This window comes from Anopheles stephensi, chromosome 2 (assembly GCF_013141755.1).
Source record: "Anopheles stephensi strain Indian chromosome 2, UCI_ANSTEP_V1.0, whole genome shotgun sequence".
NCBI classification, from domain to species: Eukaryota; Metazoa; Arthropoda; class Insecta; order Diptera; family Culicidae; genus Anopheles; species Anopheles stephensi.
Genome location: NC_050202.1, coordinates 77,153,318 through 77,179,325, shown reverse-complemented (window position 1 = coordinate 77,179,325; position 26,008 = coordinate 77,153,318). Strand labels below are relative to the sequence as shown.

At 49.8% G+C, this 26,008-nt stretch overlaps 7 protein-coding genes across 20 annotated transcripts in view; 4 read left to right on the top strand and 3 right to left on the bottom strand.

Moving 5' to 3' along the window:
- LOC118503565 (3-hydroxy-3-methylglutaryl-coenzyme A reductase) overlaps positions 1-6,548 on the top strand; it is a 30,204-nt gene extending 23,656 nt beyond the window's left edge. For all 3 annotated transcript variants that reach the window (XM_036036979.1, XM_036036978.1, XM_036036977.1), the window contains exons 3-6: positions 846-933; positions 2,254-2,826; positions 3,425-5,137; positions 5,220-6,548. In XM_036036979.1, the coding sequence (XP_035892872.1) occupies positions 846-933; positions 2,254-2,826; positions 3,425-5,137; positions 5,220-5,313 (2,468 nt within the window). In that variant the 3' untranslated portion in view covers positions 5,314-6,548. The remainder of the gene's footprint in view (positions 1-845; positions 934-2,253; positions 2,827-3,424; positions 5,138-5,219) is intronic.
- A 112-nt stretch (positions 6,549-6,660) lies between these two features.
- LOC118503564 (protein O-GlcNAcase) lies at positions 6,661-11,087 on the bottom strand. The gene is made up of 5 exons (XM_036036976.1): positions 9,548-11,087; positions 8,639-9,474; positions 8,510-8,571; positions 7,889-8,442; positions 6,661-7,815 (listed from the first exon to the last, which is right to left on the bottom strand). The coding sequence occupies exons 1-5, from the start codon at positions 10,743-10,745 to the stop codon at positions 6,947-6,949; spliced, it is 3,519 nt and encodes a 1,172-aa protein (XP_035892869.1). The 5' UTR covers positions 10,746-11,087; the 3' UTR covers positions 6,661-6,946.
- A 51-nt stretch (positions 11,088-11,138) lies between these two features.
- LOC118503572 (ATP synthase subunit C lysine N-methyltransferase) lies at positions 11,139-12,140 on the top strand. Its single transcript, XM_036037006.1, has 3 exons — positions 11,139-11,298; positions 11,368-11,741; positions 11,802-12,140. Exons 1-3 carry the CDS (start codon positions 11,187-11,189, stop codon positions 11,979-11,981), a joined length of 666 nt encoding a protein of 221 aa, XP_035892899.1. The 5' UTR covers positions 11,139-11,186; the 3' UTR covers positions 11,982-12,140.
- On the bottom strand, positions 12,056-13,284 carry LOC118503571. The gene is made up of 2 exons (XM_036037005.1): positions 13,062-13,284; positions 12,056-12,971 (listed from the first exon to the last, which is right to left on the bottom strand). The coding sequence occupies exons 1-2, from the start codon at positions 13,182-13,184 to the stop codon at positions 12,318-12,320; spliced, it is 777 nt and encodes a 258-aa protein (XP_035892898.1). The 5' UTR covers positions 13,185-13,284; the 3' UTR covers positions 12,056-12,317.
- A 528-nt stretch (positions 13,285-13,812) lies between these two features.
- On the bottom strand, positions 13,813-18,349 carry LOC118503566 (N-alpha-acetyltransferase 15, NatA auxiliary subunit). 2 transcript variants are annotated; one of them, XM_036036980.1, is made up of 6 exons: positions 18,234-18,349; positions 17,702-17,907; positions 15,507-17,147; positions 15,369-15,432; positions 14,626-15,287; positions 13,813-14,545 (listed from the first exon to the last, which is right to left on the bottom strand). In XM_036036980.1, the coding sequence occupies exons 2-6, from the start codon at positions 17,756-17,758 to the stop codon at positions 14,231-14,233; spliced, it is 2,739 nt and encodes a 912-aa protein (XP_035892873.1). In that variant the 5' UTR covers positions 17,759-17,907; positions 18,234-18,349; the 3' UTR covers positions 13,813-14,230. The 2 variants fall into 2 exon arrangements, with proteins under 2 accessions (XP_035892873.1, XP_035892874.1); XM_036036981.1 differs by having other exon boundaries at positions 13,817-14,545; positions 18,195-18,300.
- The window catches only part of LOC118503568 (torso-like protein), a 20,065-nt gene continuing 12,065 nt past the window's right edge, over positions 18,009-26,008 (top strand). Inside the window, exons 1-3 of one of the 11 annotated variants that reach the window (XM_036036996.1) lie at positions 23,978-24,363; positions 24,458-24,534; positions 25,010-25,414. The gene's annotated coding sequence lies outside the window, so the exon portion shown is untranslated. The other 10 variants (XM_036036992.1, XM_036036993.1, XM_036036995.1 and 7 more) reach the window with 10 other exon arrangements.
- Positions 18,601-20,109, top strand: LOC118503569 (peroxisomal membrane protein PEX16). Its single transcript, XM_036037002.1, has 3 exons — positions 18,601-18,909; positions 18,974-19,226; positions 19,297-20,109. Exons 1-3 carry the CDS (start codon positions 18,786-18,788, stop codon positions 19,946-19,948), a joined length of 1,029 nt encoding a protein of 342 aa, XP_035892895.1. The 5' UTR covers positions 18,601-18,785; the 3' UTR covers positions 19,949-20,109.

The following is a 26,008-nucleotide window of genomic DNA, read 5'->3' as shown; positions in this document are numbered from 1 at the left end:
TTGGGCGGGCGATTTTTTTTTTTTTTTTGTTTAGTTAAGTCACCGTTAATCGCGAACACCGGCGATCTTGTCTTGTGCTCGAACTGCTTGAATTCGGCTGGATCGCGTGAACTTCAACTGCTTTTGGGGTGGACGCGGGAGTAACGGGGGAAGGTGAGAAGATGCTTACCTTGAACGGTCGATTGAATTGCCAAAAATCTTCACGGGATTCATTTTCCAAACCGTTTTAGCAAACCTTGAACAGACAGGCTCACCGTTCAAAGTCGTTGATCGTTATTTTATAAGGATTAGGAAACCTAACCTCAACGAACACCGGCCGGAGGAAGATTAAGAAAAAGAGGATGAAGAGGGTTGATCACGATCTTCACACGATCATCCGTTCGAACATGGGTGTCGGTGGTTCGTTTAAAGGGGGTGGGGAACCTCACAACATATGGCTCAAGCGTAGTGACGTGCTCCTCAACCCTCTTGCATGCACTTTTTTATCCGTTTAGAGCACTTTCAGGAAGAAGCTTTACCGATTGCTCAATTAGCAAACAAACAGACAATTTATCGATCGATCTGCTGCTGGTGGAAGCCCGGGGTACACGACGTTTGCATGAGCGTCCTTCACGCTGGGACGCTGTGTCCATTGTCCGCTTTAGAGCCAGGGTAGGAAACGATAACCTTTCCACGTACTCAGTGTCCAAAATTTCCATCCGCTCGACACGCACTCCAGAATACTTCCGGTCGTTTTTACATGACTATTGACTGAAGAAGGGTGGCAGCAGAAGAAAAAAAAATCATTCATTCACTAATGAAGATATGCACACGTTCGTGTGTGTGTGTTTGTTTTTCTCTTTCAGGCATTGCCGGGCTGTTTACGATTTTTTCCAGCTTCATCTTTACCTCCACCGTACTGAACTGGCTCGGCTGTGGAGTATCGGATCTAAAGTAAGTATTTCTTTTTTGTCTGCTACATTCATGCCCGCGTTGTATCGGGTGTTTTCCGCAACACTAACAATAACCCTTTTTGCAGCGATCGGTCACGCGAAAGATAGCGCGAGATAGCAGTGTGCAGTGACATTTTTTGGCAGGCTTTCATATTTAAATTTTATTGTCCTCCTAGCCTCAACAACAATACTGGACTGGATGTGGGGATTGTCGGGGGTTGCAAAACATATTAACACACACGCACACAAAAAAAATATAGAAACGCTTTTGCGTGCGAACTTCAACGGGCAAAGATTTTCGGCTAGTACGTAGATTATCGAAAGCTAGTTAGAACGAACGTCTGGAGCTACGGTGATGATGATGAGTTAGAACTTTGTACCTTGAGCTTGGGGCGTAATATTAAATAACGCTTTATCTTATTAGCACTAATTACTGCAAGCTAAGTTCAATTACCGATTAACGACCTTTAAAAAAAATTAGGGCCTAATGAATGTGTAATGAAAATAACACCGACGCCAATAAGCTGCTAAACTGCAGGAAGCCAGAACTGGATAGAAAGCAAAAACACATCATCCTATTCGACTGATGGCCTAAAAAAAAGCGAAGTTTGCTGGCCAACCCACTGCCAGAGTGTACTTGAAAGGTGGTCAAACATCTACACGGCTTCCATAGGAAAGATCATACTTAATCAAACCGAACCTTGGCGCACTTGAGCATTGATTGATGCGGTTGACATTGAGCCACTGTATTCAACTCTATTTCGGTGCTGCAGAATAGTTTTTAAATAAACAGCTGATGGTGGCAGCCGCCTAAAAATATTCAATAAATTAATGTTGGTAAGGTATCAAGTGTGGAGAACCTCAAAAAAACAGCTCGAAACCTGCCTAACCTTCATCACTTACCTGCGTTTCTATCTCGTTCAATGATACGAAAATGACATTAATTTGGAACCACAAGTTGATGGTGATGGTGCGCGGACGGATATACAGTTCCTGCTCAGCGTTGTTCCGCACTACGATGACTTGTGCGAGTGGTCTTGAAAGTGCAAAGCGAACAAAAAACACAACCTGCACTTTGTTAAAAGTCAGATTACTTCCTTGGGTCTTCTGGTGGCTTTATTTTCCCTTCACATTCACCTATAGCGGGGTTTTTTTTTTTTTTTGAAACCGTATGTCCTCTGTTCGGTAGTGCTTGATCGCTGGGGAAGCTGTTGCCTCACAATGTAACAATTAACAATTATGTACGCTTGGTGAAGTGTTTTTTGCCTTTTTGCTCCGATTCAACTAACTTCCATAACTTCTCACCGGTAAATCGTTACAGAGACGCCTTGTTCCTTTTTCTGCTGCTGATTGACCTGTCGAAGGCCGGCATACTGGCCCAGCTGGCACTGTGCGGTGCCAACCAGTCTGAGGTGACGACGAACATTGCGCGCGGCATGGAGGTGCTCGGACCGGCCCTCTCGCTCGACACGCTCGTCGAAACGCTGGTCATTGGCGTGGGGACACTGTCCGGTGTGCAGCGGCTGGAGGTGCTCAGCTTCATCGCCGTCATGTCCGCACTGGTCAACTACATCGTCTTCATGACCTTCTATCCGGCCTGTCTATCGCTCATACTGGAGCTGACGCACAAGAGCCACAATCGGGTGCAGAAGTTTGGCGGTGAAAATCTGATCCGCCATGTGCTGCTGCAGGAGGACAGCAAACCGAATCCGGTCGCGCAGCGTGTGAAGCTGATCATGTCCAGCGGGTTGTTCGTTGTGCACGTCCTCAGCCGGTTCCCGATCTCGGACAAGGAGTCGGATGCGGCCGAACAGATCATTGCGTCACAGGCGCACGAGCATCTGGCAGCGATGAACAAGACGGACACCAGTGAATTCTCCGAATTGATTATGCAGTAAGTAGTAGGTTATAGGGAAAAAAGCACACACACAGATTAATATTGGTTGGCCCAATTTTTTCTACAATTTTTTCCACATTTTTTCTATCTTGAATAAGATATCGCTTTTCGACCAGCTGTTCCGGACCAGCATGTTCACGGTCAGAGAATAAAAATAAAATCTCAAATTTCATCTTCCTCCTGAGGGGGAAAATTTATTGTCACGCGTTTGGTGGCGCTTGTGCGGGGCTTTTTTTTGCAACTCGTTTGCCATCATCTCCCCCATTGTCAACATCGGCGTCTGGTGATCTTGACATAGTTTTTATTTCGCCACTCGCATTTGTGGGCATGTGACAAAGTTTGTTTGAGTATGGTTGTTTGATGGAACAGCCGAATTCAGCTCGCACTATGGTCATAATCATAGGTAATGTTGAAAACTTTCAAGTGAAACTATTAAACAGTTTTAATTTTAAAAACTACCATGCGCCTTCATTTCTGTTAAGGTTTAATGGTTTTTTTTGTGAATTAAAAAAATAAATAAATTAAGCCTCCAATCTTCGTCTGGGAATAAAATTCGCTCATTTTAATTCATTTTTCTTTTTTGAATCTCTTGCAGCTGGCTGACGCTCAGTTTAGAGCAGATCTTCACCTACATCCTCATCATCACGCTCGGCGTTAAGTTTGTGCTGTTCGACCGCTATCAACTGTCCGACCATCTGATACAGTCGGTGGCACAAGAACAGGCAGCCGCTGCAGCTGCTGCTGCTGCCGCCGCCGCGGCGCTGAACGAAATTAACCAACAAAATCAAAGACCGCCCGTTACATTCACACTGGCCGAATCCGTCACGCTGGAAGAAAAGGCCACCCAAAGCGAACTGAGCCTGCTGGGCAAGAGCCGCCGCTTCGGCCGTAAGCTGCGTAAGCATACGCTGGTGGAGAATACGGCGGATGGCGTGCAGATGGTCGAATCGTCCGGTGACGAAGCGGAAGACGACGACCTGCTGCTCGACAGTGACGAAGCAGAGGTTGAGCGTGAGCCACGCCCGCTGGAGGAGTGCATACAGATCCTGCAAGACGAGGGTAACGGGAAGCGGTTGACCGATACCGAGGTGGAAATGGTGGTGCGTGCCGGCCGGGGCATTTGCCCGCTGTACAAGATCGAAACGATTATCGGCGATGCGGAGCGGGGTGTGCGCTTGCGCCGCAACATGGTCATGAAGGATGCGGGACGCAGTCCGGGAACGCTGAAAGATCTGCCGTACCTGAACTACGACTACTCGAAGGTAATGAACGCGTGCTGCGAAAACGTGCTCGGCTACGTGCCGATTCCGGTCGGGTATGCGGGACCGCTGCTGCTCGACGGGAAGCGCTACTTCGTGCCAATGGCCACTACCGAGGGTGCACTGGTCGCGAGCACAAACCGCGGCTGCAAAGCGCTCTCGATCCGTGGCGTTACGAGCTTCGTCGAGGATATCGGAATGACGCGCGCACCCTGCATCCGGTTCCCGAACGTGCTGCTGGCGGCGCAGGCAAAGCGATGGATGGAATCGGCGGACAACTTCCAGCGCATCAAGAAAGCGTTCGACTCGACCAGCCGGTACGCGCGCCTGCAGGATCTGCACATTGCCATCGACGGGCCGGTGCTGTACGTGCGCTTCCGCGCCTTCACCGGCGATGCGATGGGCATGAACATGCTGTCCAAGGGCACGGAGCGAGCGCTGCGCGACATACAGTCGGTGTTTCCCGAGATGGTAATCATTTCGCTCAGCGGTAACTTCTGCTCGGACAAAAAGCCGGCCGCGATTAACTGGATCAAGGGGCGCGGCAAGCGCGTCGTGTGCGAAACGATCATCCCGGCGGACAAGCTCGAATCGATCTTCAAAACGAACGCCCGCACGCTCGTGCAGTGCAACAAGCTGAAAAACATGACCGGCTCGGCGGTGGCGGGCAGCATCGGCGGCAACAATGCACACGCCGCGAACATGGTGACGGCGATCTACATCGCGACCGGCCAGGATCCGGCCCAAAACGTTACCAGCAGCAACTGCTCGACCAACATGGAAACGTGCGGCGAGACGGGTGAGGATCTGTATATTACCTGCACGATGCCCTCGCTGGAGGTGGGCACGCTCGGCGGTGGGACGGGCCTGCCCGGGCAGGGCGCCTGTCTCGATATGCTCGGCGTGCGCGGTTCGCATCCGACGCAACCGGCAGAGAATGCGAAACAGCTGGCCCGCATCATCTGCGCCACCGTGATGGCCGGAGAACTGAGTCTTTTGTCGGCACTGGTCACTAGCGATCTAGTCAAAAGCCATATGCGACACAACAGGTACGTACGGCGGGGTATGGTGGAGCAGCAAAAAGGTGATTTGCTAACTAATGCCATGCCGTCCGTTTTTCTTCTTTTGCAGATCATCGGTAGCAGTAAATCCAAATGTTCATCCACCGACGCCGGCAGCAGTGGCGCCCGCGAAGGGTGGTGAAACGAATCCACCATCATCTTAACGACTAGCCGCCCAACGGGCAGTGGCGAGATGACACTCGATATGATATAGGATCAAGCACTCATTTCCACACGCGGCAACGAACGGCTCACTATCTTTCTGCCAAAAAAGAGTGAGGATAGCTGGTAACCGATAGGAACCGACTAGGGGAAAAACACAAATAAAAGCCTAGATCTATAATTTATTCTACAAAAAGCAAACAAAACCCCTAAAGGAAAGCGGCGGTTTCTCGCGACCGCCAGAGGAAGGGACAACCACCATTCAACCATACATTGAAGGATATATATTTTTGCGATGGGTTTGTACATAGCATTCTGTTAAGTGGCTTTGGCTAGCTGAGGAGGCACAAACAAACGACTGTAGGACGGCATTGGACCGCACGTGTGCTCACCACCGTGCAAGCACTAAAACACGGGAAACAAATGTGGGCGGTTCTGGGTGCAACCAAGGGCTTCTAAAATAGGCATAAGAAAAGGAAGTAGCCGAACGTAAGGAACTAATTAGCAGAAGAAGATTTATGCTAAAAACGAGGGTCCCGTTCTAAACACTTTCTCGCCCATCTCACACACTACTGGTGTCGAATGGCAGTGCCGAAGACTTAAACGTTAAGCCAAATGTGTATTGCAATAACGATGAACAGTCGCACGCGTAGTACAGCAAATGGAGAATACAAACCAGTGCAGTGCGCCAGGGCGACAGTGGGGAATGATTTTATGCTGCCAGCTGCTTACTTATGTTCGTTCCTTAAGGGTTAAAAAACTTACCGGTTCATATGGGAATAGGCGGGGGCCGCAACGGACGGCACACCTGGTGTGGACTTCCGGCTCGATTCGGTCGTGCTTTCCGTACTATTCTGCTGAGATCAAGCTATTCAAGAGAGATAAGTAATTTAGTGCAGTAGTCAGATGGTTTATCCCTTATGTTTTTACCCTCGTCTTGCATAGCAAACGTTTGAGCTCGGTTAGAAAACTTTCTTTTTTTCGGTCGGAACCCCTACCGATAACTAGCGAACGGTGAAAGACAGATGATTGTGAACAAATAGCAAACAAGATAGGTAAATAGCGTGTTGATCGAAAGGCTCAAACCACTGGCAGGCAAAACATCTAGCAGGGCGCAGTACGGATGAAGGGGCTGTTCGAGACAGCCAGACAGAGACCAGAATTAGTGTGTATCGTTAATGAAATTATGAACGAAGCAAGCAAATGAAGTTATAAATTAGTTACAAAATCTACAAAACTCTTGCCGATGGTTTAATGAAAATGCTGGAAGAAAATTATTTGCGACACACCCGGAGCTGCTGCTGATCGTCACCGGAACGGTGCAACAAATGGCGAACGACACACGCGGGTTTTCACTGTTTCGCTGAGCATCGTGCCGCGTAATACATTCATTTATTAAGCCATTTCTCCGCTACGCTAACCGATATTCGACCGAGAGGCGAGAGATGTAAGATGCATGAGTAAGGAAATGCTGGAAGAAGCGGAAAGCAAAGGTTCTTCCGGTTCGGCTGGCTATGCTTGCATCGTTGTGCAAGAACCGTCACGTGCCACATATTTTCCCCCAAAATCATATCCACTTGTGGGACGGAAAAGTGTGTGTGTGTGTGTGTGTTGGTCACTTGCGTAGGAAAACGTTTAGAAATTTCGGCCCATGTACAGGCTCGTATCGGCGGCTGGTGGTTCGGTGGCCGGAAGCTCTACGAACCCAAGCTTCGCGTAAAACTGGTACAGAAACCGATCGTTACGATTGATGCACACGTGCACACCGCACGACGAACCGTGGCAACGCAGGGCCGCCAACAGTACCGTCACCACCCGCTTGCACACCGTCTCGTCCTCCAGGAAGTGGTCCTTCAGTATGCGACAGCACATCAGCGACGGGTGTTTGGCGAGCACGGCGGCTGGATAGTCGCTTTGGAAGTTGTGAAAGTAGTGAATACTATCACGCACCAGCTGGGCAGCTTTTCCCGCCGGGGACGAAGCATCTAAGGGAGGGCCACCGCTGCTGCTGCTGCTGCCCGATACCTGTTGTTCCGGTGGTGTTGCAAGGGTAACCGGATACTTTAAGCACATCTCCGGTATCCAGCAATGTTCCATGTTGCGGATGAACGTTTTCGTGTCCAGCGCTGCACACGCGTAACCCACGATCTGCCCGCTATGATCCTCGATCACCATACAAAATTCGGGTGCCATCGTTAGGAACGGGCCCAGGTATCGGTCCGCGATCAGAGCCGCGAGCGCACCTTGCGTCGGGCGGTCCTCCAGCACATCGCCATCGTGCGCGGTACGGTGACAGATGTCGTACAGGGTGGCCTCGTCGCTGAACGTGTACGGACGTATCGAGTACAGGCGAACGGAAGACGTTTCGGGCGTTTTGTACAGGAACAGATCGTTGGCCGCATCCAGTGGAATCAATCGTTGCAGGTCGGCTACCAAACCACCGCGAAATATCCACGGTTCCTGATCGCCGGACATGAACGTTTCCTTCCATCCTTTGCTGAACCCTTTAAAATGTATGCGAGAGCAAAGAAAGCATGAACAAAGTTGTACATCATCATCACGATAAGCAATGCTTACAATTGTAACCGCCCTGGTTGAAGGAGTTAATGTTGGGCGGAAAGTTTCCGAGCGATAGCCACCTGACGAAAGCGCTCAACAGCGACAGCACGCTCGCTATGTCCCAAACGTACGAGAAGAGATCGTAGCACAGCTCCTTGTTCGCACAGCGCGATACCTTTTTCGTTAGCGTAAAAATACTTTGACAGAGCGTTTGAAAAGCTTCCGAGCGTCGCAACCATTCCTGGGCGTCGCACTTGGTCAGATCGCGCCCATCCATCGACGGACCGTTCGGTGGCGTTTCGGTTATATCGTCACCCGCGTTCGGCGGCACGGCCGAACCGTCCGGCGCCGTTGCCGTCCCCCCGCCGAGACTGCTTCCACTGGCGGTGCTCGATGTGCGCTGCTTCCCGGCCCGGTTGGTACGCTGGGCACAGAGCACGTACGCATTGTTCCGCAGCCAGTAGAATTCGCTCAACAGCTGCAAAGCTTTCGAACCGTGCTCGAACGGCAGGTAGAATAGATCGCACAGCAGCATTATGTCTACGGCGGTTATCTGTTTCTCGAGGCCATTTCTGGGGGGAAAAGTGAAAAAGGTCATTCAATCATATCACTGCTCTCTCCGTGTCTTTCTACACTCACTTGTCTTCAGCCATTTCCAGCGACGTGTCGGAGCTTTCAACCTGCATCGTGCCGGAACATGTCTGGGAAGAAGTGGAAACAGTGACCATCAATCAATCAGCTCTGCCTGCTCTCTACTACACTCCTTACCGACGTTGTTTCTGACATCACAATGTCATCGAAGTGAGTTTTCAGCTGATGCCGGGGAGAGGTTAGGTTGCTACCACACTCCATCGGTTCCGGCACCGGAACGGACCCGGTGGCGGGACTTGCCGAACTGAACACCACATCCGGCTTTCCCTCATCTTCGTCCACCATTTTGCTGTCCAACCCTGGCGGTTGGTTAACTGGCACCTGTTCGTCGCTTACCGTCATCTTATCGTCCGGCTCTTCGCTTGCATCCACCATCTTGACCTCGTTCTCATCCAGATCCACCATTTTTCCCTCCTCTTCGGCAATCGTCTGGGGCTGCTGCTCGGACTCCGGCCGCTGGTCGGCCGAGCCGTCGTGTATCACCGCATCACCGTCCAGCAGAGGAACGGTACCGGGCAAACCTTCCTCCGCCAGGGGAGCTTCTTCGTTCGGGCTAGCCTTGTCCATATCTACCACACCGCCAACCTGCTCGCCACAATCCGCGCCCGTAACGTCCGATTCCAGCGGTTTCATGTTTAGCAGTGGCACCGGAATGCTGGACAGCGGGATCGTCGGTGGAATGGCAATGTGGTTCACCGCAGCGGCGACCGGATTCGGTAGAGATTCGTTCGTGATCACCTTCGTCGCGGAGACCAGCGAGTTCATGATGGGGTTGGGCAGTGATTCGGCCACGTTCGTGACGGTGCTGCACACGTCGGCAAACAGCTGCAGCTGGGTAGTGTTGACCTCCGGCATCGGTAGCACCGTGGCAGTGGTCGTGGTGGTGGTGCTGGTCGAGGTTAACGTCATGCACGTGTTTACCGATGGTATGATCGGTATGATGGGCATGACCACTAGCGCAAACGAAACAAACGGATCGCATTAAGACGAATAAATCAACGAATGGATAAAGATCGGACCACCTACTTGTCACTGCCGGCTGAGGTTTGGTAATCGGGCCCCACGCTTCCTTCTCCTGGAAAAACTCCGGCAACCAGTTGGCGATCGCGTGCTTGAGCGCCAACCGTGGATGGTACACGTTCTCGGACAGAAAGGCCGGTGCGTCACCCTCGCAGATGCCCTGCTCGTTCTCCGTCTCGAGCTTTATGTCGGGCGACAGCGAACTGGCAATCTTTGTGTCCGCGCTGCACTTGCTCCAGTACGCCAACGTCTGGATCGCGATGGCATTGGCATGAAACTCGCAGTTCGGATTCGTAACGACCCCCCGCAGCAGTGGGATCAGCTCCGGCGACCGTCCACTGTACGGCCCCAGAAAGACACGCTTCTGGTCGTAATCGTTCGCGTGCAAATTGTCCCAAATGACCGGTGGCCGCTTCAGCACCTCCGTAATCTCCTCGATACTTTCGACCGTTAGCACCTTGGAGATTACCTTCGGCCCCGTCCACAGGATGTCGATTGCCCGCACCAGCTTCGAGCCGAGCGTGTTCAGATACTCGGACTGCTTGACCGTCGGCGAGGCGCGCGAGCTACAGTACTCCGTGGGACAGAAGATGAAGCGGGGACAGTTGAGATGGTTGAAAATTTCGTTCGTTACCGACACCTGAGCGTGGGCAAAGCTTTGAAACACTTCCTTGTCCGGTTTCGACATGTCCGGTTCGATGTCATCGAACAGCAGGGCGAACGCTTTGCAGCCGAACTGCGACACTTGGTCGAGCTTTCGCTTCAGGATGCTGACCTCCTTCGCGCTGCTATACGTGATGTCGAGGCCGGGCGACAGGGCGTAGTAAAAGTTGATGCCCTGTTCGTGCGCTGCCGTGATCAAACCGGTAAGATGGTCCGCCTCTTCCACGGTGTACAGCTCACGCCAGTACGCCCGATGCTTGTAGTCGTCCTTCGGGGCGTAGATGTACGCGTCCATGCCCCACTGCTTCAGCTTGCGGAACAGATCCTTACGCTGCTCGGTCGTCCATGGCCGACCGTAGAATCCTTCCACAACGCCGCAGATGAATCCTTCCGCCGGCGTATGGATGTTGCCGGGCCCTTTCACCCCACCATCGGGCAGCAGTTCCGGGTCGGTGGTGGTGGTGGGCGTGCTATTGGTCTCGTGTAGATTTAGCTCCGGGTGGGCAGGTTCCGTGGGCGCATCCGTTGCCGTTTCAGCCATATCGCAATCAACCGAGAGATGGGCCACCGCTGTACGCTTGCTGACTTTCACCAACCCTTTTTACGAGCTTCTTCTTTCGTTCGAACGTACAGTCTCTTCTCGGTACGAAATGTTCCGGTTTTGCTTATGGTCATCCGACGTTAAGGCTCAGCAAAATCGCTTACTTTCTAGCAGAAACACACACACACACACGAACACACAGTCACACTCGCAAACGCGCACGGCACTGTTTCAGGCTTAAAATGCAGGAAATTAAATTACACTTAAACAGCAAGCAACTTATTTTACGCTATTTTATGTAAAAATTCTCCGAAACACCGAATCTGCTAGCCCGGTGACGTTTGACGCAGAGAGCCTCTTTGTTTTGACAGGTTCCCTTTTCGAACACACACACAAACGCGCGCACATTTCCCGTTCCCACTACTACACTGACAGCTAAGCATGTCAACAATCGAGCTGGAAAAGCAAATCTCCTCCGCCGGCCCAACTTTCGATGGCCAAGGCCGGCCCAAAGGCACCTCATTGTCAGGCAAAATTCTTATAGGAGTAACCGGTAGGCTGTCCCGGTGCAGGTGTAAGCAAAAGTACCCACACTAATGTATTTCCCGCTGTATGCTTCTAGGTGGTATCGCCGTAGGTCTTTCCATCGTCTGTTATCCATTCGTAGCGCCGGCACTACGGCGCCACTGTTTGCCGTTTGTTCCGGCCACACCGAGACAAATCCGCAATGTACTTTCCTTCGTAAAGCCTTCGGCGGCTGGAAGCAAACTTTTGGACATCGGATCCGGCGATGGTCGAATCGTGATAGCGGCGGCACGTTCACTACCATCGATCAAGGCGGACGGTGTGGAGCTTAATCCGTGGCTCGTTTACTACTCTAGATTGGCCGCGTTACGCAACGGTGTTTTCCGCAGAACCAGCTTCTTCCGGAAAGATCTGTGGAAGTTTAGTCTCGCACCGTACGATCATATTGTGATTTTTGGCGTAGAACAAATGGTAAAATAGTACGCTGTTTGCTTGTTGGCATGTTTGTAACGTGTACCACATCTCTTTCAGATGGAGGATTTGGAGAAGAAAATCCTTTCGGAAGCTGCACCGGGCACTACCGTAATTGCTTGCCGCTTTCCCTTTCCCTCCCTGAAGACGGTTGACCGGATAGAGGAAGGCGTTGATTCGGTGTGGCTTTACCGACCGGTTGTACAAGGCAAAACCCAAGACCGCTCGAACGCTATCTAACCGACATTAGTACACGGTCGGTTTTCTGTTTGGTACAATACACATGCGCCAGCCTCTTTCGTTAGTCGGTGGACTAGTCTTTTGTTAGTTTTATTTAACAAAGTAAAAGCACAGTTGACATAAACCGTGAAATATATTTGTCTTACGTAAAATGGTAAATGCTCCCCAAAAGTAAAAATAATACCAAAAAAATGCAATATGTCTTTTACCAGCTACCCCCGATGGTCATACAATGGAAGATAGGAAAATAAGAGCTATAATCATCAATTTGAAGGACTAGTTGCTAATATTTGAGTTCAAAGTTTTCTTAAACACCGAGAGCGAGAGCTTTTGACACTACTCTACGGGTACTTCGACGTTGATTTCTTCTCGATTTTGATTCCATTCGTGCAGATCGATACCGAGCTGAGATTTCATCACTTTCAACGTGTTACCGATAATTTGTTTGTGGTAAACCTGTCTTATGTTAAAACCAATTTTAAGATAAATTTCTCGCACATCCTGATCACACTCGGAAGTGACCGTTTCGATGGCATACAGCTGACCGTCGGAAGCGTGCTGTAATACCCGCTGGATTAGGTACTCGGTCACCGGTGTTAGCCCATACTTTGGGCTAATGGCAAGCCGCGTAATAAATCCTGCATTGTCCATGGCGAGATGGTTCCGGCAACTGATAGTGCCGATGATGTTCTTCCTCATCTTTCCCAATTCCTGCTGCACTTCAGGCCCCGGCCTATCGGTGTAGCACCGTTCAATGTTAGCAGCCTGTGCCTTTGAGTTCATGGCTAGCAGTGGTTCGTAAATCTCTGCTACCCAGCACAATTTGTTTGGCCGCAGGGCAAGTTCGGTCGATTTGTTATAGTAGCTCCCGTACACCGTAAACCATATTAGCACTATGACGCACGGTATGGCCAGTGCGCACATGTAGAGGGGAATACCGAAGAAGATGAACATCAGTGCCCAACCGAGTACGATCAGCTGCAGGGTAATCTGGGAACAGGGATCACACATTAGTAAAGAAAAAAAAAACCCCCTCATAACTAGTATAACGAGAGAACGCACACAGGTCGCGATAGTTACCTCTCTGAATAAACACGAAACAAACGCTTCCCAAGCGCCAGACATCACGAACTCGCGTATAAGTCGCTGTAACGCCACATTATCTTGATTTTCAAGCTTACGAATCACGACGAACGGTTTCATCCGTTTGATGATTTTGTTTGACCGGGCGCTGGAATATTTCCCGAACCGTGGTTGCGAATGTTGTTTATTATTGCGACCTCACTGACAGCTGCGACCTCGCCAAGTGACAGTGCTTCCCGGTGAAAATACTTCTGCAATCGTTAGGTTTGTTTGTAATTTGAAGTTGACGTTATAGTCGGTTATTTTGTTATTGCAATCATGTTTGGGGCTATTATTTTTACGGCAAGCGCGGATTATCTTTAAAATTATTCGAAATGCTTTGCAAAACTATAAATTTTAAAACGACAAATTAACAAACTTCAACAGTCGATCAACGCATTGCCGACGCAGGAAATTATTGAATGAATTCTTCCACACACCGCCTGAGGCAACGGTTAAAGAACGTTGTGAACAAATTATGCAGAACATTTATTAGTTAAAAATTAGCCTCTGTTGGAAATAAGGAGCCGAACCGTCCGTAAACCAAATAATGTTCGCTTTGCACGATGTTCGTTTAATAACCTCTCATTCTGAACAATGCACACCCAAAGTAAAAGACATCCTTAGAGTTAAAATTAGCATCCCTCTCTATCCCTGTGTTGTAGTTTGTTTCAAAAAAAAGAGGAATCCGCACGCGAGTGTATTTAGATTTGTTTTTCGACTATTGCGTTTCTATTTTCTTCTATTTTAGTTTCATTTTCACAAACCAACGAAAGAAGGACATAATATGCGTTTCGGCAAAGAAAGTAAAACTGCCCACAAGCATCTCTATTGCATTTTGAGGATTTTGGATGGTGCTGAGTAAGTGGCTGATCTCACTCCTCTCTCCCCCCCCCTCCCCCCTTCACCCCGCTCCACAGGACAAAAACTTTCTCATTGTGTTCCGTTCCGTCTTGGCTACCCTACCGCTGGGATGACAAAGTGATGAAAGAGTGATGATCGGGATTAGGAGCGGAGCGGCGACCGAAACGACACATACACACACACACACACACGCACGCACGTGCACACTTCCGTTGATGTGCATCGACCTCTGACAGCTTTCCGGATGGCTGGATGAATCATTGTTAGTTCGCTTTAATTTCGGGACCATTTTTCTGCTTTTTCGAAGGTTTGTCTGCCAGCGCCTGCTTGCCGAGCGTCTGTTCACTGGTGGCGGTCACTACGCACCGAGAGCTACCACTATCCGTTACCGTAGTCTGGGTGTTGTCCGCATTGGACGACTGAGTCGTTGTAAGCGTGGTGATAGGGGTGGCCGTCACATCGGCAAATACCACCGCTAGCGGGTACCGTTTCTGGCAAAGCAGTTTGAATGCCTTCAGATGTTTTTCGCACGGGCCAAAGTATCCGGATTTGAGCAACAGGAATAGCTTTGTCGCTTTCTGCAAGATTGGGGAAAAAGGGGATGATAAATTATACCGTTACCACCCCGTACACTTTGCAGCACCGATGAGGTACTTACTTCCAAAGGAACCTTCTGGCTTAAGACTGTCGATGATGCGGTAAGCGTGATTGCTTCATCACGTCGCTTCTCGTCCAGCGTGTACATGATCTTGGCCGCCTCGTACACAGCATCGCAGTTATCGCGGTTCGCTGCTAGATAGGCATCGTTTAGCGCAATGGCGCTTGGATGGCCGTGGAACAGATTCTCGCGCTCCCGGTCGATCACGACACGCACACTCGGATCGACGGCGTTATCCGGGGAGGCGAGACGCTGCTCCAGCGCCCGATAGAACCGGACGATGCAGCTGTGCAGGACCGCATTGTTGGCGTCAATCTTTCGGGCGCGCTTCAGCGACTGTAACATCAGCAGCAGCTTGTTGCGGCGCAGGTAAATCTCGAACGCCATCAGATGCGTTTCGATGTTGTCTTTGGCCAGCTGTTGCAATGGCTTCAGAAATTCGATCGCCTTTTCCAGCGGATCGTCCGGACGGGCAAGCTTCTCCGGTATTAGCTCATCCAGCTGCGGTGCCTCGGGATCACCGTCTTGGTACAGCTGCTTCCGGCAATACTGCTCCTTCTTCTGGTTTTCCTTCGATTGAGCATTCTCCTGTTCGGCCTTCTTTTTCTGCGCCTTCCGTTGCTTGTTGCGCAGCTTCTTCAGCTCCGGTGCTGGCAAGTTTTCTACACAAAAAAAAAAGCAATCCAATTAGAAAACTGACCTCGGCTACCCACCCCATAGCTGCTCGCGTTCTGAATCCTTACCAATGTCCAACTCTTCGACGGCAGACTCGGCGGCCAAAGGTTTATCGAACAAGCGCAGGTAAACCTATGGAAGATGAAAATATCAATTATTTTCTTACCGTTGCTTCTCTACCTCTGAATCTGAGCAACAAAGTTTACCTCAATTGCACATTTAGCCGCCTTGAAGTAGAACGGATGTCTCCGCAAAACGTCCTCCAGCCGCAGCAGCCCAACGTACGAGCGCAGCGTCATCTTTCGCATGCAGTACGTGTGGAAGTCGAACTGATCCTCGATGATCTCGGAAAAGTGTCGATCGATCTCGTGACATTTCTTCAGCGCGTCGCCCCACTTTTCGAGCCGCTGGTACGCAAGGGCACACTCCGTCTGGAACCACATGCACTGCATTTCGTTGAGATTTTCCATCGCCGATACACCTTCGCGGGTAAACTTGGCGCATATCTCGTCCGCCTCCTTGATCTGATTGGCACGTAGCATATACTTGGCGCACTTTGAGTTGATGTACCGATCCGCCGTGTCAAGACTCTGTGCCTCGTCCAGCCACTTGACCGCTTCCAGCACGTCGCCCGCATGCTTGTAGATCCGGCCCTTGGTCACAAACAGCTCGATGAGGGTGGGCGTATGTTCGATTGCGGCGTTGATAAAGTCGAGCGCCTTCTCCGACTCGCGCAAATGATCGTAGTGCTGTGCGAGGTAGTACATCGTCCAGAGCAGCGCCGACGCCGGTTCTTTCCGCACGTCCGGATTGGCAGCGTCTTCGGCAGAGAAGTAGCCGCTGCTAATTAAATTTTGATAATAGCACTCCACTAGCTCACCGATCGTTTGCACCTTCGCCGAGTCACGGTACAGAGAGCGCAGGTTCACGAACAGTGGCGGAACCCCTTTCCGCAGGTTCCGTCTCAGATGCTCATCGACCAGCGCCCTGAACGTGTCGCCGGTCGCGATATCGAGTGGCAGTCGCCGGGCGCTAAACGATTGCGGATATTCTTCCTGCATCGCGCGGTACGCCTCGATCAATTCGTTCGGCTCGGATAGCTTGCGAGCTTCCATCAGCTTGCGGTAGTACTCCGTATTGTCCGGATTTCGTTCGATCAGCCCTTTGTAGATGGTTACCGCGTCCTCGTGACGGCCCAGCTTAAGGCACAGCGCGCCCATCGATTCCTGCACGGCCAGCTTGTCCAGTATCTGCGCGCCGCAATCTTTCAGATGCTGCAGCGCCTGCTCGTGGTTGCCGGCCTCCTGAATTACGTTGTTCTGGTACAGCAGCAGCTCGCTATGCTTGTAATCGTACGTGTCCATCGTTTGTGACGACAGGAACGTTTCCAGTATGTTCATGGCGGTCTCGTAGTCTCCGAGCAGATGGTAACTCATCGCAAAGCCAATCCAGCTGGCGTGCTGGGACGGCCGTAACTTGAACAGCTGGTGGCGCGTTTCCCGGTATCCCTCCAGGTCGCGCATCTGTATCTGCAGCAGCGACAGATCACGCAGTATTTGAATGTTGTCCTTCTCCCATTTGAGCGCGTTCCGGTAGCACTTGATCGCTTCGTCATACTTCTTGTCCGATCGTTGCAGCAACCCGTACACATGCCAGCAGACGTGCGACTTCAGATCGTTCCGCAGTCCACGGCGAACGTGTTCGTACGCTTCATCCTTGCGTCCGAGGCAGTTTAGCGTTAAACCCTTCATGGCCAGCGTTTCGCCATGCTCGGTGAACTTCGGGTTGGAGAGTATCTGCTTGGCCAGTTTCAGTCCATTTTTGTATTGTTTCATTTCGTAACATTTCTGAAAAATTTAATAACAATGTCTTAATTCACACGCTTTAAATGGTTTAGAAGCTGACCCCACACGACACTCTCATCAGAACATCGATAGCTGCTCCTAGAGCTCGGTCTGTTCCGGCCGAACTTTGGGCTTTTAAATATCCATATTCAGTGCTGATTTGACAGCCGACACCAGGTTGAGGTTATGTGCGCAAATACAGCACCGTGCAATTCGAAGACTCAAAACAAAACTGCTCAAAAATTAGCCCCCAAAAATGATTCACCAACTAAAAGATGGCATCGTTTTGCCAAAGTCTTTTCTAAAAAGCACCTTCTAAACTGAAATGACCACCAAAAAGGACTCGATTTTGCCGCAGCAAGTTGCAGTTTTTTCACTCTCCAAGTTGTTTGTCTCGCTCTCTCTCTCGCCAAGCAATGCCGTGCACACATTCTACTGCTATCGCTTTCACACACCGATTACGGCGGACTGTGGTCACTGTGGGTTTGTTCCTCGTTTGGCAAAAGGCACTTGGCACACTAATTATTGCGCACATCATACTTTCCACCAGAACTTACCAGTATCTTACGGAACACGGCACTTTCCTTCGGTGGCAAAGGGTCACTGGAAGGCATTTTGCGGTGTGTTTGTCGTTTTCCGTTCCGTCAGACAAATCCGTTCAACTAAATGAACCCAGCACGGGGAGAATCACGGGAAGGAGAAGGCGTAGAACGAAGAACACGCAGAAGCACAGTTGCTAAACTCGTCGACCCGTGCACGTTTTCTGTAGGGAAGCATAAGCAAAGATCAGCACAGGAAAGATGCGTGGATGTTCACAGCAATGGGGCCGTATCCAGTGAACCACCGTGGAAGGGCTCGTGCACCTCGTCGTGCTAGGAGTTTTGCAATCGTTCTGACAGCAGCAGACGACGACCCTCTTCCACCGACGACGTCTCCGTACGCACACAAAAACCAGAACGTGAGTAGCGCTGTTTGCTTGGACTGCAAGAGGCCCCTTGGTGTGGTTACACTGGTTACGCTTGTTGGACAGAATTGTTTCCGTTTGCTTACGAGTGAATTAAATGTTCCTGCATTTAACTATGCACGCACCTGTATCATCCAACCGTTCCGAGAGTATCGTGATAATAATGATAATAATAACGTCGGAACAATAAGAAGAACTGCTGCTAAGAAAAAACGGCAAAAACGATAAGCTCTATGTCAAAGTGTGTATACTCACGAGTTCAGAGGCTGGAGCAGAAGGCGTTGCGAAAATACCTCACCATGAATAACTGAAAATACGATATTGTAAAGGTTGTTTATCGTTTATCGTTAATTATGCTTTCTGGAATAATTAATGGAAATAATACCCATTTATCTTGTTAACCCAACGAGGAGATCGATCCGTTTTATTAGTTAGAAGAATGCGGATAAACAGCAAACGATCGTTAATATGTCGTACGGGGGCCGTAATAGGTCCGACTGTCACCCGTTTGTCATAGTGCGTAGTTGAAGATAAACATTGCGAAGGTTCCGTAAATAATATAATAGCATTGGCTTTCGGATAATCGTGATATGTTGGGTTGATAGACACCAAAAACCCCGCATGATAAGTGTTTTACCTTTGACCCCAACGGCCGCACGTGTTCGAGCACATACAACATGTCGTTAGTTTTAATCGAATTACAATCCCTGTTTAAACGATATGTGGAGTGGGTGTCGAGCAATCCCTCGCAACTGGCGGACGTTGAGCTGACGGCCAAGTGGCTCTCGTACTTTCTGGCCGGTAAGTACAGGCAGCTAACGCACGCTCTCATGGCAAACTCTAACTGGTTTTGGATAATTTGTAGGAAAAATCAACAATTCTTCCGCCGTTTCTGAGTTGGTATATTCGCTATCGAATCTGTTGGTGTTTTTCAATGATCGAATAATAGAAAAAGCTAGCCGGAAGGCGAACGACGACACCACGCAACCCGTGGAACGACACCTGAAGGTACTGCTAACGACGCTGGAGTATTGTGAAGTGTTTATCGAACTTTCTGCCCACAAACTTTGGGGCAGCAGAGGTCGATGGGTTTTCATCGCGATCATACAAGTCATAAAGTAAGGGACATGGGGGGAAGAATGCTAATATCAGTTTCATTCATTTCTGTTTCCTCCCCCTATTTTCCAGATGTATAGGCCGACTTTTCCTCACGTTGTATTGTCAAAATACCAAAATTATACGCAACCCACCTATACCTTCGCTGAACCGCAAAACTGTACAGGAAGCACATTCGCCCGACAATGCTTCCTTCCGTGACAATCTTGCGGGCGAAAGCTCCGGCATAGTACTGAAACGATCGGGGCGCGTGATGCGAAAGGTCAACTGTTCGCCTTCGCTAACATCGAGAACATGGAAACCGCCTACGATGGGAAGCGTGCCTCCTCAACCGGCCGAATACGGTGGAAAGTTGCTCGTATCTGCGGAGATGCTCTACATCGCCAAACCCCTTATCCACCTGGCCTGTATGAGGAAATTTGGAACGAAGAGTTGGGCCAGCTATCTGCTAGCACTGGCAGTGGACAGTGCAAGCCTCCGCATGTACTACAAGAATCGTGTAGTGTTGTCCAAGGAACAGCGGGTGGAACTGTCGCGAAGGTGTGTATCGATGTTGCTGTACCTGATGCGGTCACCGTTTTACGATCGATACACGCACGACAAGATCGCGAGCTTGCTGAACGGCATCGGCAACAACGTCCCATTGACGGGCACGATTGCGCGGCTTATCCTTTCCTACATTCCACACTGGCAGGAAACTTATTTTTATATGTGGTCGACTTAAGAACAAAAACAAAAAGCTTCTCCTAGCAGGAGAATGGCAGGTATAGCGATGTAACGCAAAGGTTGGTATATATATGTATGGGGGTTGTTATGGGTTCTGCAGTGCAGGGATACTTTGTCACACAACATATTGAATAAACGTTTTCTACCAATTGAACTGTTTGTCTGAAGTATGTTTCGGGGTTTCGTCTTTTTTTTTGCTCAGGAAAGAGACTGCTCTCTCTTCCTAACCACCGCACTGTCTAGTGCATTGGATGATTGAGATCAATTCAGATCAATTTATACCGTCCACCGTAGACCTATTAGGCTAATGCTTCACACCCAGGGGCCGTTGCATGTATTCTCCCTAGGCTTGGGAAGACTAACCAAGATGGTGAGTGGTTTCAAAATCGGACACTACGAGGACAGCCAGCGTAGGCAGTAAGGCGGAGAAAACAAAATTGAGCAATCACTCCGGCGATGCGATGATGCATCAAGACAAGTGGTCGTTGCATTATGGGGTTTCATTCTCAAGAGGATCGTTTATGATGGGTGGACGGTGTTTGATTTGATTAACGGTGTCTGAATATCGTGATAATGCTTCCTCGTAAGAAAGAAATAAGTCTGATGCATCATAACGGAATATTGCTTCAACTTTTTACCAAAACAAAACCTAAAGAACCGCTGGCGTACAATAAAAGTAACATTACCGACATCCAGCAAACACCAGGCGGAGGTGATCGAGGTTTTCTGCTGAGTTTTAGAAATGTGCATTTCCCACCTAGCTGCAACCGCACGATGTTGCACAACCCCCATTTGCCTGACCGATGCACTTTTCGTCGGTCGGCCGCATAGTGTCCAACCGTGTGCCACTTTGGTGCCGGGTGAAGTTTTTCAATGAAAACTGTGTAGGTTAAGCTTTTTTTTCCGCGCTCTGTTCCGCTCCTACCAGACATGACTCATTTTGTTGGGTGGAAGCGCATCAAACCAGTGCATCTGTTTTCCTGTGGTGACCTAATTTCAAACCTTTAGGCGCATTGCACCCACAGTTAGCAGCTATATGGTAGGTACAAGCGGTTAACCAATGTTGAGGACAGACACCCGACTCCACACACACACACACACACACACATTTCTTCACGATAGTTTACCAAACAACCGCAATGCCGCGCAAATTTCGGCAATCGACAGGTACGATTGAAATTCGCAACCTTCACTTGTCGTACGGTGCACGCATTATGCACGCAAACCGCACCAAACAAATCTGGCCAGATATCGGCAGGCTGCAGAAAAGGGTTCACTGTTGAACCGCAGAACCGACCACATTGGTTCCAGTTGCGCGTACACACACCCCGGGCACGAATCGTGAAATGCACCGGAATGGGTATGGGCGCAAAATTGCCGTGACATGGTGTGCGGACGGCAGTTAGGAAATGGGCGGATTTCGGTTTTAAATTTTGGTGGCGTGTGCTTACCAACAAACCAAGCTTAGTGCTATTGCAAGGCGCGAAGGCCACCCGATTGGTTAGGCAAAGGCCTAGTTCGAGCAAACCGTTTACTAGGTTTATAGGTGTAGGTCAAACATTATGTTATCAGTGGGTTGGAAACGATGAATGAGGAGATTGAAGAAGAGGCAAATATATTAAGATCATTCCAAGATGTGTCACCGAGTATATCCTAATTCAGTTGAATGCCATTCCAAAATCCTTCCATGTACCAATGACTTCACGGTAAAGTTCGCTGACACTAGCCCGTGCCTGCGCTGGTACGGAAGCAGGAAGTGTTGGACACACAATGTTTAGACAAGTAATTTGAGCCGCTAACAACTCTCAAACTGCTGATCAAAAGCTTCCGTATAATCAGCAGCAAGAGAAGAAAAAAAAAAATCATGGCAGTTAGGCTTAACTAATGATGGCTTGGGTTGGTTTCGATAGGGGGAAAGGTTTACCTCTGCAGGACAAACTCATTATGCCCTAAAACTATCTCGAAACACGTGCAGCCTGCTGCTTAGCAGCCACCTGGGGACAAGGGTTTTGTGAAGGAATCATCCATCATAACTCCTGCCAACGCCACACCGCGCTGCCAACCTGTTCCGAAGTGGCATTCTTCGTGCAGGACCTTGGACCACCACCGTACGCAGCTTTTCTCCTCCTAAAACCTTCAATGGGAGCTCGGCAACCTGAACGGACAAAAAAAGAAGAAAAAAAAAACAGAGCTGGCCGCCTTTCTTCACCTGGCCGCCTGATGAAACACACAATGAAAAGCGAACCAGATCAGATTTCGTTGCAGAAAATTGAATACCGAACCTACCGACCAATGCCGCCATGCTGCGAGGAAGGTGGACCAAACCTTAGTTTGTATGTTGTACAAGTTTTGTTGGTGCTTTTTTCTTCTTTCTCTCTTCTCCGTCAGGTTTTTGTAGCATCTTGCTAAACCACTCATGAGGCCGTGTGTGTTTGTGTTTCTGTCCGTTTCCCCCCTTACAGCGAATAAGTTTCCCTGATCTGTTAGGCCAGCCTGTGGCTTTTTGTGTACCAGTAGAATTCGAATTTGAATGCGAAAGTAAGTGAATGGCTTGGTTCCGCCAAAACTAAAAGTAACCTTGCAACTGTGAAACGTGTCGGTATCGGGCAGTACCAGCACACACAAACACGCGGTTGGAACGGGCACCCACGACGCCAGGGAACGGTGGGATAACTACCGTACGTTACAGATTTTGAGAAGGTACGCACACTGCAGCCGTCCTGGCCGCTATTACGAAACGGACAATCTTTAACCTACTTCCCGTTGTGGACTGGTTGACGGCTACACTGTTACCTCCTCTAGCAGATATCGGAGGTCGGCATGGGAAGGTCACAACAACCCGCCTTACCAAAACTTCCCTAAACACTCCAACATTTCCTAAACAACATTTGCTTGTGCGTCTTCAGGATTTCTTCGGACCGGCCAAGATGACGACAATCGTTGATGTTTGTGCTCACCCGAACCAGATCAACCGATCACCACCAACCATTTCCACCCCCGATTCTCAATGCCAATCGGTAGCCCCGCTGGTAAACTGGTCGAAACAAAAAATACGCGCACACCACCGTATGCGGTTTGGGATTGTGGTCCCCGGCCACAGCAGAATGTTCGGCAGCCGTGGCCAGATGACTGTTGTGCGCCGGCAGCATAGTACGGCTGGCTTTCCACATTCAATCAGGCGACTCATTTTGCACCGACACCCATTACGGGGCGAGTGGGTGTGTCGCTAGATCCAGCGATCGCCTGCGGAACCTTTCGCCTGCGTTTGGGGTGTGCAGCAAAAATGAGATTTTTTGTTTCTATTAAATTTACGCTATTCTACTACTGGCCGGTTGCATCATTTAAATGTGGTGTCAGGTGGGAGCGGTTGGAGCGAATCTCAGTGCTTCATTTACTTTCCTGTCGATCACGATCTTCAATGAGCCTTCTTCAGCTCGTACTAACTCTCGTTTTGCTAGTCTGAAATGTTACACTCCGAACAACGAACGGCTCGGCCAGTCCAGCCGGCTAAAACAGCTGTTGAAAGACTCCTTCGTGTGGTGGTTTTCGCGCGTCGTCCACCACCTCGCCACGCTGTGGGCATTTCGATTTCGGTTCGTACCACCCCGTAATGCGCGCGAACCACAACAACGAAACCGACGTGTCCTTCAGTGTGTGATGGGGGAGGGGGGGGGGGGGGGGACATACGCTGTCGCCACCGCCGCGACGTCCACCTTGAAGTCGACGATCGAAACCTACGGTGCATAAGTGTCTTCAGCCGACTACCCTTTCAGTCGATCGAGTGCAACACGCCAAGCAACATCCAACTCTCAGCGTAGCTAGCAGCAGCGGTGTGTGGCCCAAGTGTGTGAGGTGTCGTCTGCGCGCGTCTGCCTGTAATGCCGGATGACGATGCTACCTGCTCGTACGGCCGCTCTCCGATTGCCTCCGGTAATCGTGTGCTCAACGAACCTGTTAACATCGTTCTAACAGTGTCCCACTGGCGGTGAGGGTGAGGGTTAAGTTCGAAAGGGGGGGAGGTAAGTGATCCCCCAGTGGCCACCAGCTTGTGTGCGTAGAAGCCTAACGAAGAGGTTCCAGCTACTGCGCGTGATGGGTACGGGTTGGGAAGCTGTGCGGGGAAGCTAAATCTACGCGGGTTCGCGGTCCGCGGAAAGTAGCGAGCAGCTCGAGTGCCTATTGCCAGCATTTGCGTGTATGTGTTCTTTACGTTGGAGTGTGTGTGTGTGTGAGTGCGCGCGATTCGAGGGGAGCTCAGTTTCCCTTTCGGCGTGGAGCGAGAACACGTTCTGGTGCGCAGTGCGCGAGTTGCTACGGTGTTGATCGGTGCTGATGATCGGCGTTCATCTCGTCGTCCAGCGGCGTACAAAAGCGGTCTTGTGCCAGAAGTTCACCACCGCCCGTTATCGTAAGGTATCGGCTATCGGGTACAAGATTCATGATTGTGTTGCGTGTTTTGCTGTGTGTGAGAAAGGGCGCTTTCCACCTTGCAATTTTACTATTGCAGTGCACGTGCTGAAGATGATGGTGCAGTGATAACGGGTGGCTAGCTAAAGCTAAAGGTGTCGTGAGCGGCTCAGTGAAGTACAAACGACGGTTAAGGTTGCTTTCAATTTTAAAGAGGAATTGTGCAGGCCACCCACCATACAATCGATGTTGGAAAAACGTTCTAGGTCCCAATCTACGTTGGACGGTTGTAACAATTGTTACGTTGTTTGCTAACTCGTGATATGCGAGTGGTCAACATGACTATTACTACACTACGTCATTAACATGATTGTTTGGTTTTGGGGTGGTTGGCAGTTCCTCGCTGCTACTTTTATTCAAATCCTGCGTTTAAACCCCGCTCTATAATTCACGAACGAACGATCAAAGCTTTAGATCGTTTAATAAACCTCTTAAACTGCTAATTGCTAAGTGAAATCTGCTCCTATCCAAACGACACATGGGGATAGGACTCTCTTCAACCCCAATTATCTTCACATGGCTTGTAAATCTCCTTTCGTCAGCGAAGCTCGCTTGACATTCTAATAAGTCGTTCAACGCTATCCCCCCCCAGCAAAATCGCTCCAAAAATCCTGTTGTGACATAATGAAAATAAAAGTTTTAAGTGCACGTTTAGCAATGTTGTGATACGGAGCCGGGTAATACGCGCACCACTAGGTCACTGGCGGGAGATACAGGTTTTGGGGCGTTCGTTGTTTGGTGAATGCTTTCTAGTGGTTCGGTGTATTTCGCTCTCGTTCACACGGTGGCCCCCGGTGCCAGCACATACGAGTTGATTTCCGGGTTTTGAAAAAACCAAAAACTATAAACGTTGCTGCTCATCGTGTCCTCTGGCCCCGCTAAAAGGGACGTAACTAGCCGGTGGAATTAATTTAGCGAACCGCGTTAATTCTTACCCTCAGCATAATCCACCAACCGCGCATACGAGACCGGGCGGACAAGCAAACGTTCCAAAAAGGTAAGCTTGTAATGTTAGGGAGGAGATGATCGGGCGAGGTACGTTAGTTAGTGGTGAAGAAACCAAATTCCCCAAAATGTTTAACCTCGATGCGAGGGTGCTGTTGGTGTTGGCGCCGTGCGCTGAAGATGGTGTGTCTAATTCGACACAACGCTCATAAACGGCTGCTAAAAATAAAATCCAATGTTTGGTAAATCCCTGCCTTATGAAAAGACTTGCCGCAAACAGGCCATTGACCCGGTAGAATGCGATCGACGAAATTTGTTGAAAATATTTCGTTCACAGTTTTTTTGTTGAGCCTTGTGTTTACCGCACTTTGCTACACGTAGAACACTCCAAATAGAGGAATGATAAGATTTAATCAAACTCCTTCATGGCTCCCATTGGTGGGTCCTATGCCTGTGGCCTTGGAACAGAACACACCCGTCCGGAATTAAGCTCCACTTCAGATCGGCTAGCACGATCATTATTGGTTCATACAAACAGACGAAGTAATCGAACAGGAAACAGAATCGTAGGGTCATTATTTGCCATAGCACGGTATCGTCGGCTAAGGTGCGATTCTTCAGGCAGACGTAAGCTTTGCCAATAAAG

Bases quoted from the DNA above. Each gene is read 5' to 3' on its own strand.
- LOC118503564 (XM_036036976.1), bottom strand. From the start codon at position 10,745: ATGGCTGAAACGGCAACGGATGCGCCCACGGAACCTGCCCACCCGGAG. The intron at 9,475-9,547 runs GTAGGTGGTCCG...CGTTTGCGCTAG, and splicing joins ACCTCAGCCGGCAGTGACAA to TGGTCATGCCCATCATACCG. The intron at 7,816-7,888 runs GTAAGCATTGCT...TACATTTTAAAG, and splicing joins CAACCAGGGCGGTTACAATT to GGTTCAGCAAAGGATGGAAG.
- LOC118503572 (XM_036037006.1), top strand. From the start codon at position 11,187: ATGTCAACAATCGAGCTGGAAAAGCAAATCTCCTCCGCCGGCCCAACT. The intron at 11,299-11,367 runs GTAGGCTGTCCC...GTATGCTTCTAG, and splicing joins AATTCTTATAGGAGTAACCG to GTGGTATCGCCGTAGGTCTT. The intron at 11,742-11,801 runs GTAAAATAGTAC...CATCTCTTTCAG, and splicing joins TTTTTGGCGTAGAACAAATG to ATGGAGGATTTGGAGAAGAA.
- LOC118503566 (XM_036036980.1), bottom strand. From the start codon at position 17,758: ATGCCTTCCAGTGACCCTTTGCCACCGAAGGAAAGTGCCGTGTTCCGT. The intron at 17,148-17,701 runs GTAAGTTCTGGT...TAAATTTTTCAG, and splicing joins CCGTGTTCCGTAAGATACTG to AAATGTTACGAAATGAAACA. The intron at 15,433-15,506 runs GTAAACTTTGTT...CATCTTCCATAG, and splicing joins CGGCTAAATGTGCAATTGAG to GTTTACCTGCGCTTGTTCGA.
- LOC118503569 (XM_036037002.1), top strand. From the start codon at position 18,786: ATGTCGTTAGTTTTAATCGAATTACAATCCCTGTTTAAACGATATGTG. The intron at 18,910-18,973 runs GTAAGTACAGGC...GATAATTTGTAG, and splicing joins GCTCTCGTACTTTCTGGCCG to GAAAAATCAACAATTCTTCC. The intron at 19,227-19,296 runs GTAAGGGACATG...CCTATTTTCCAG, and splicing joins GCGATCATACAAGTCATAAA to ATGTATAGGCCGACTTTTCC.
- LOC118503571 (XM_036037005.1), bottom strand. From the start codon at position 13,184: ATGAAACCGTTCGTCGTGATTCGTAAGCTTGAAAATCAAGATAATGTG. The intron at 12,972-13,061 runs GTAACTATCGCG...CCCTGTTCCCAG, and splicing joins TTTCGTGTTTATTCAGAGAG to ATTACCCTGCAGCTGATCGT.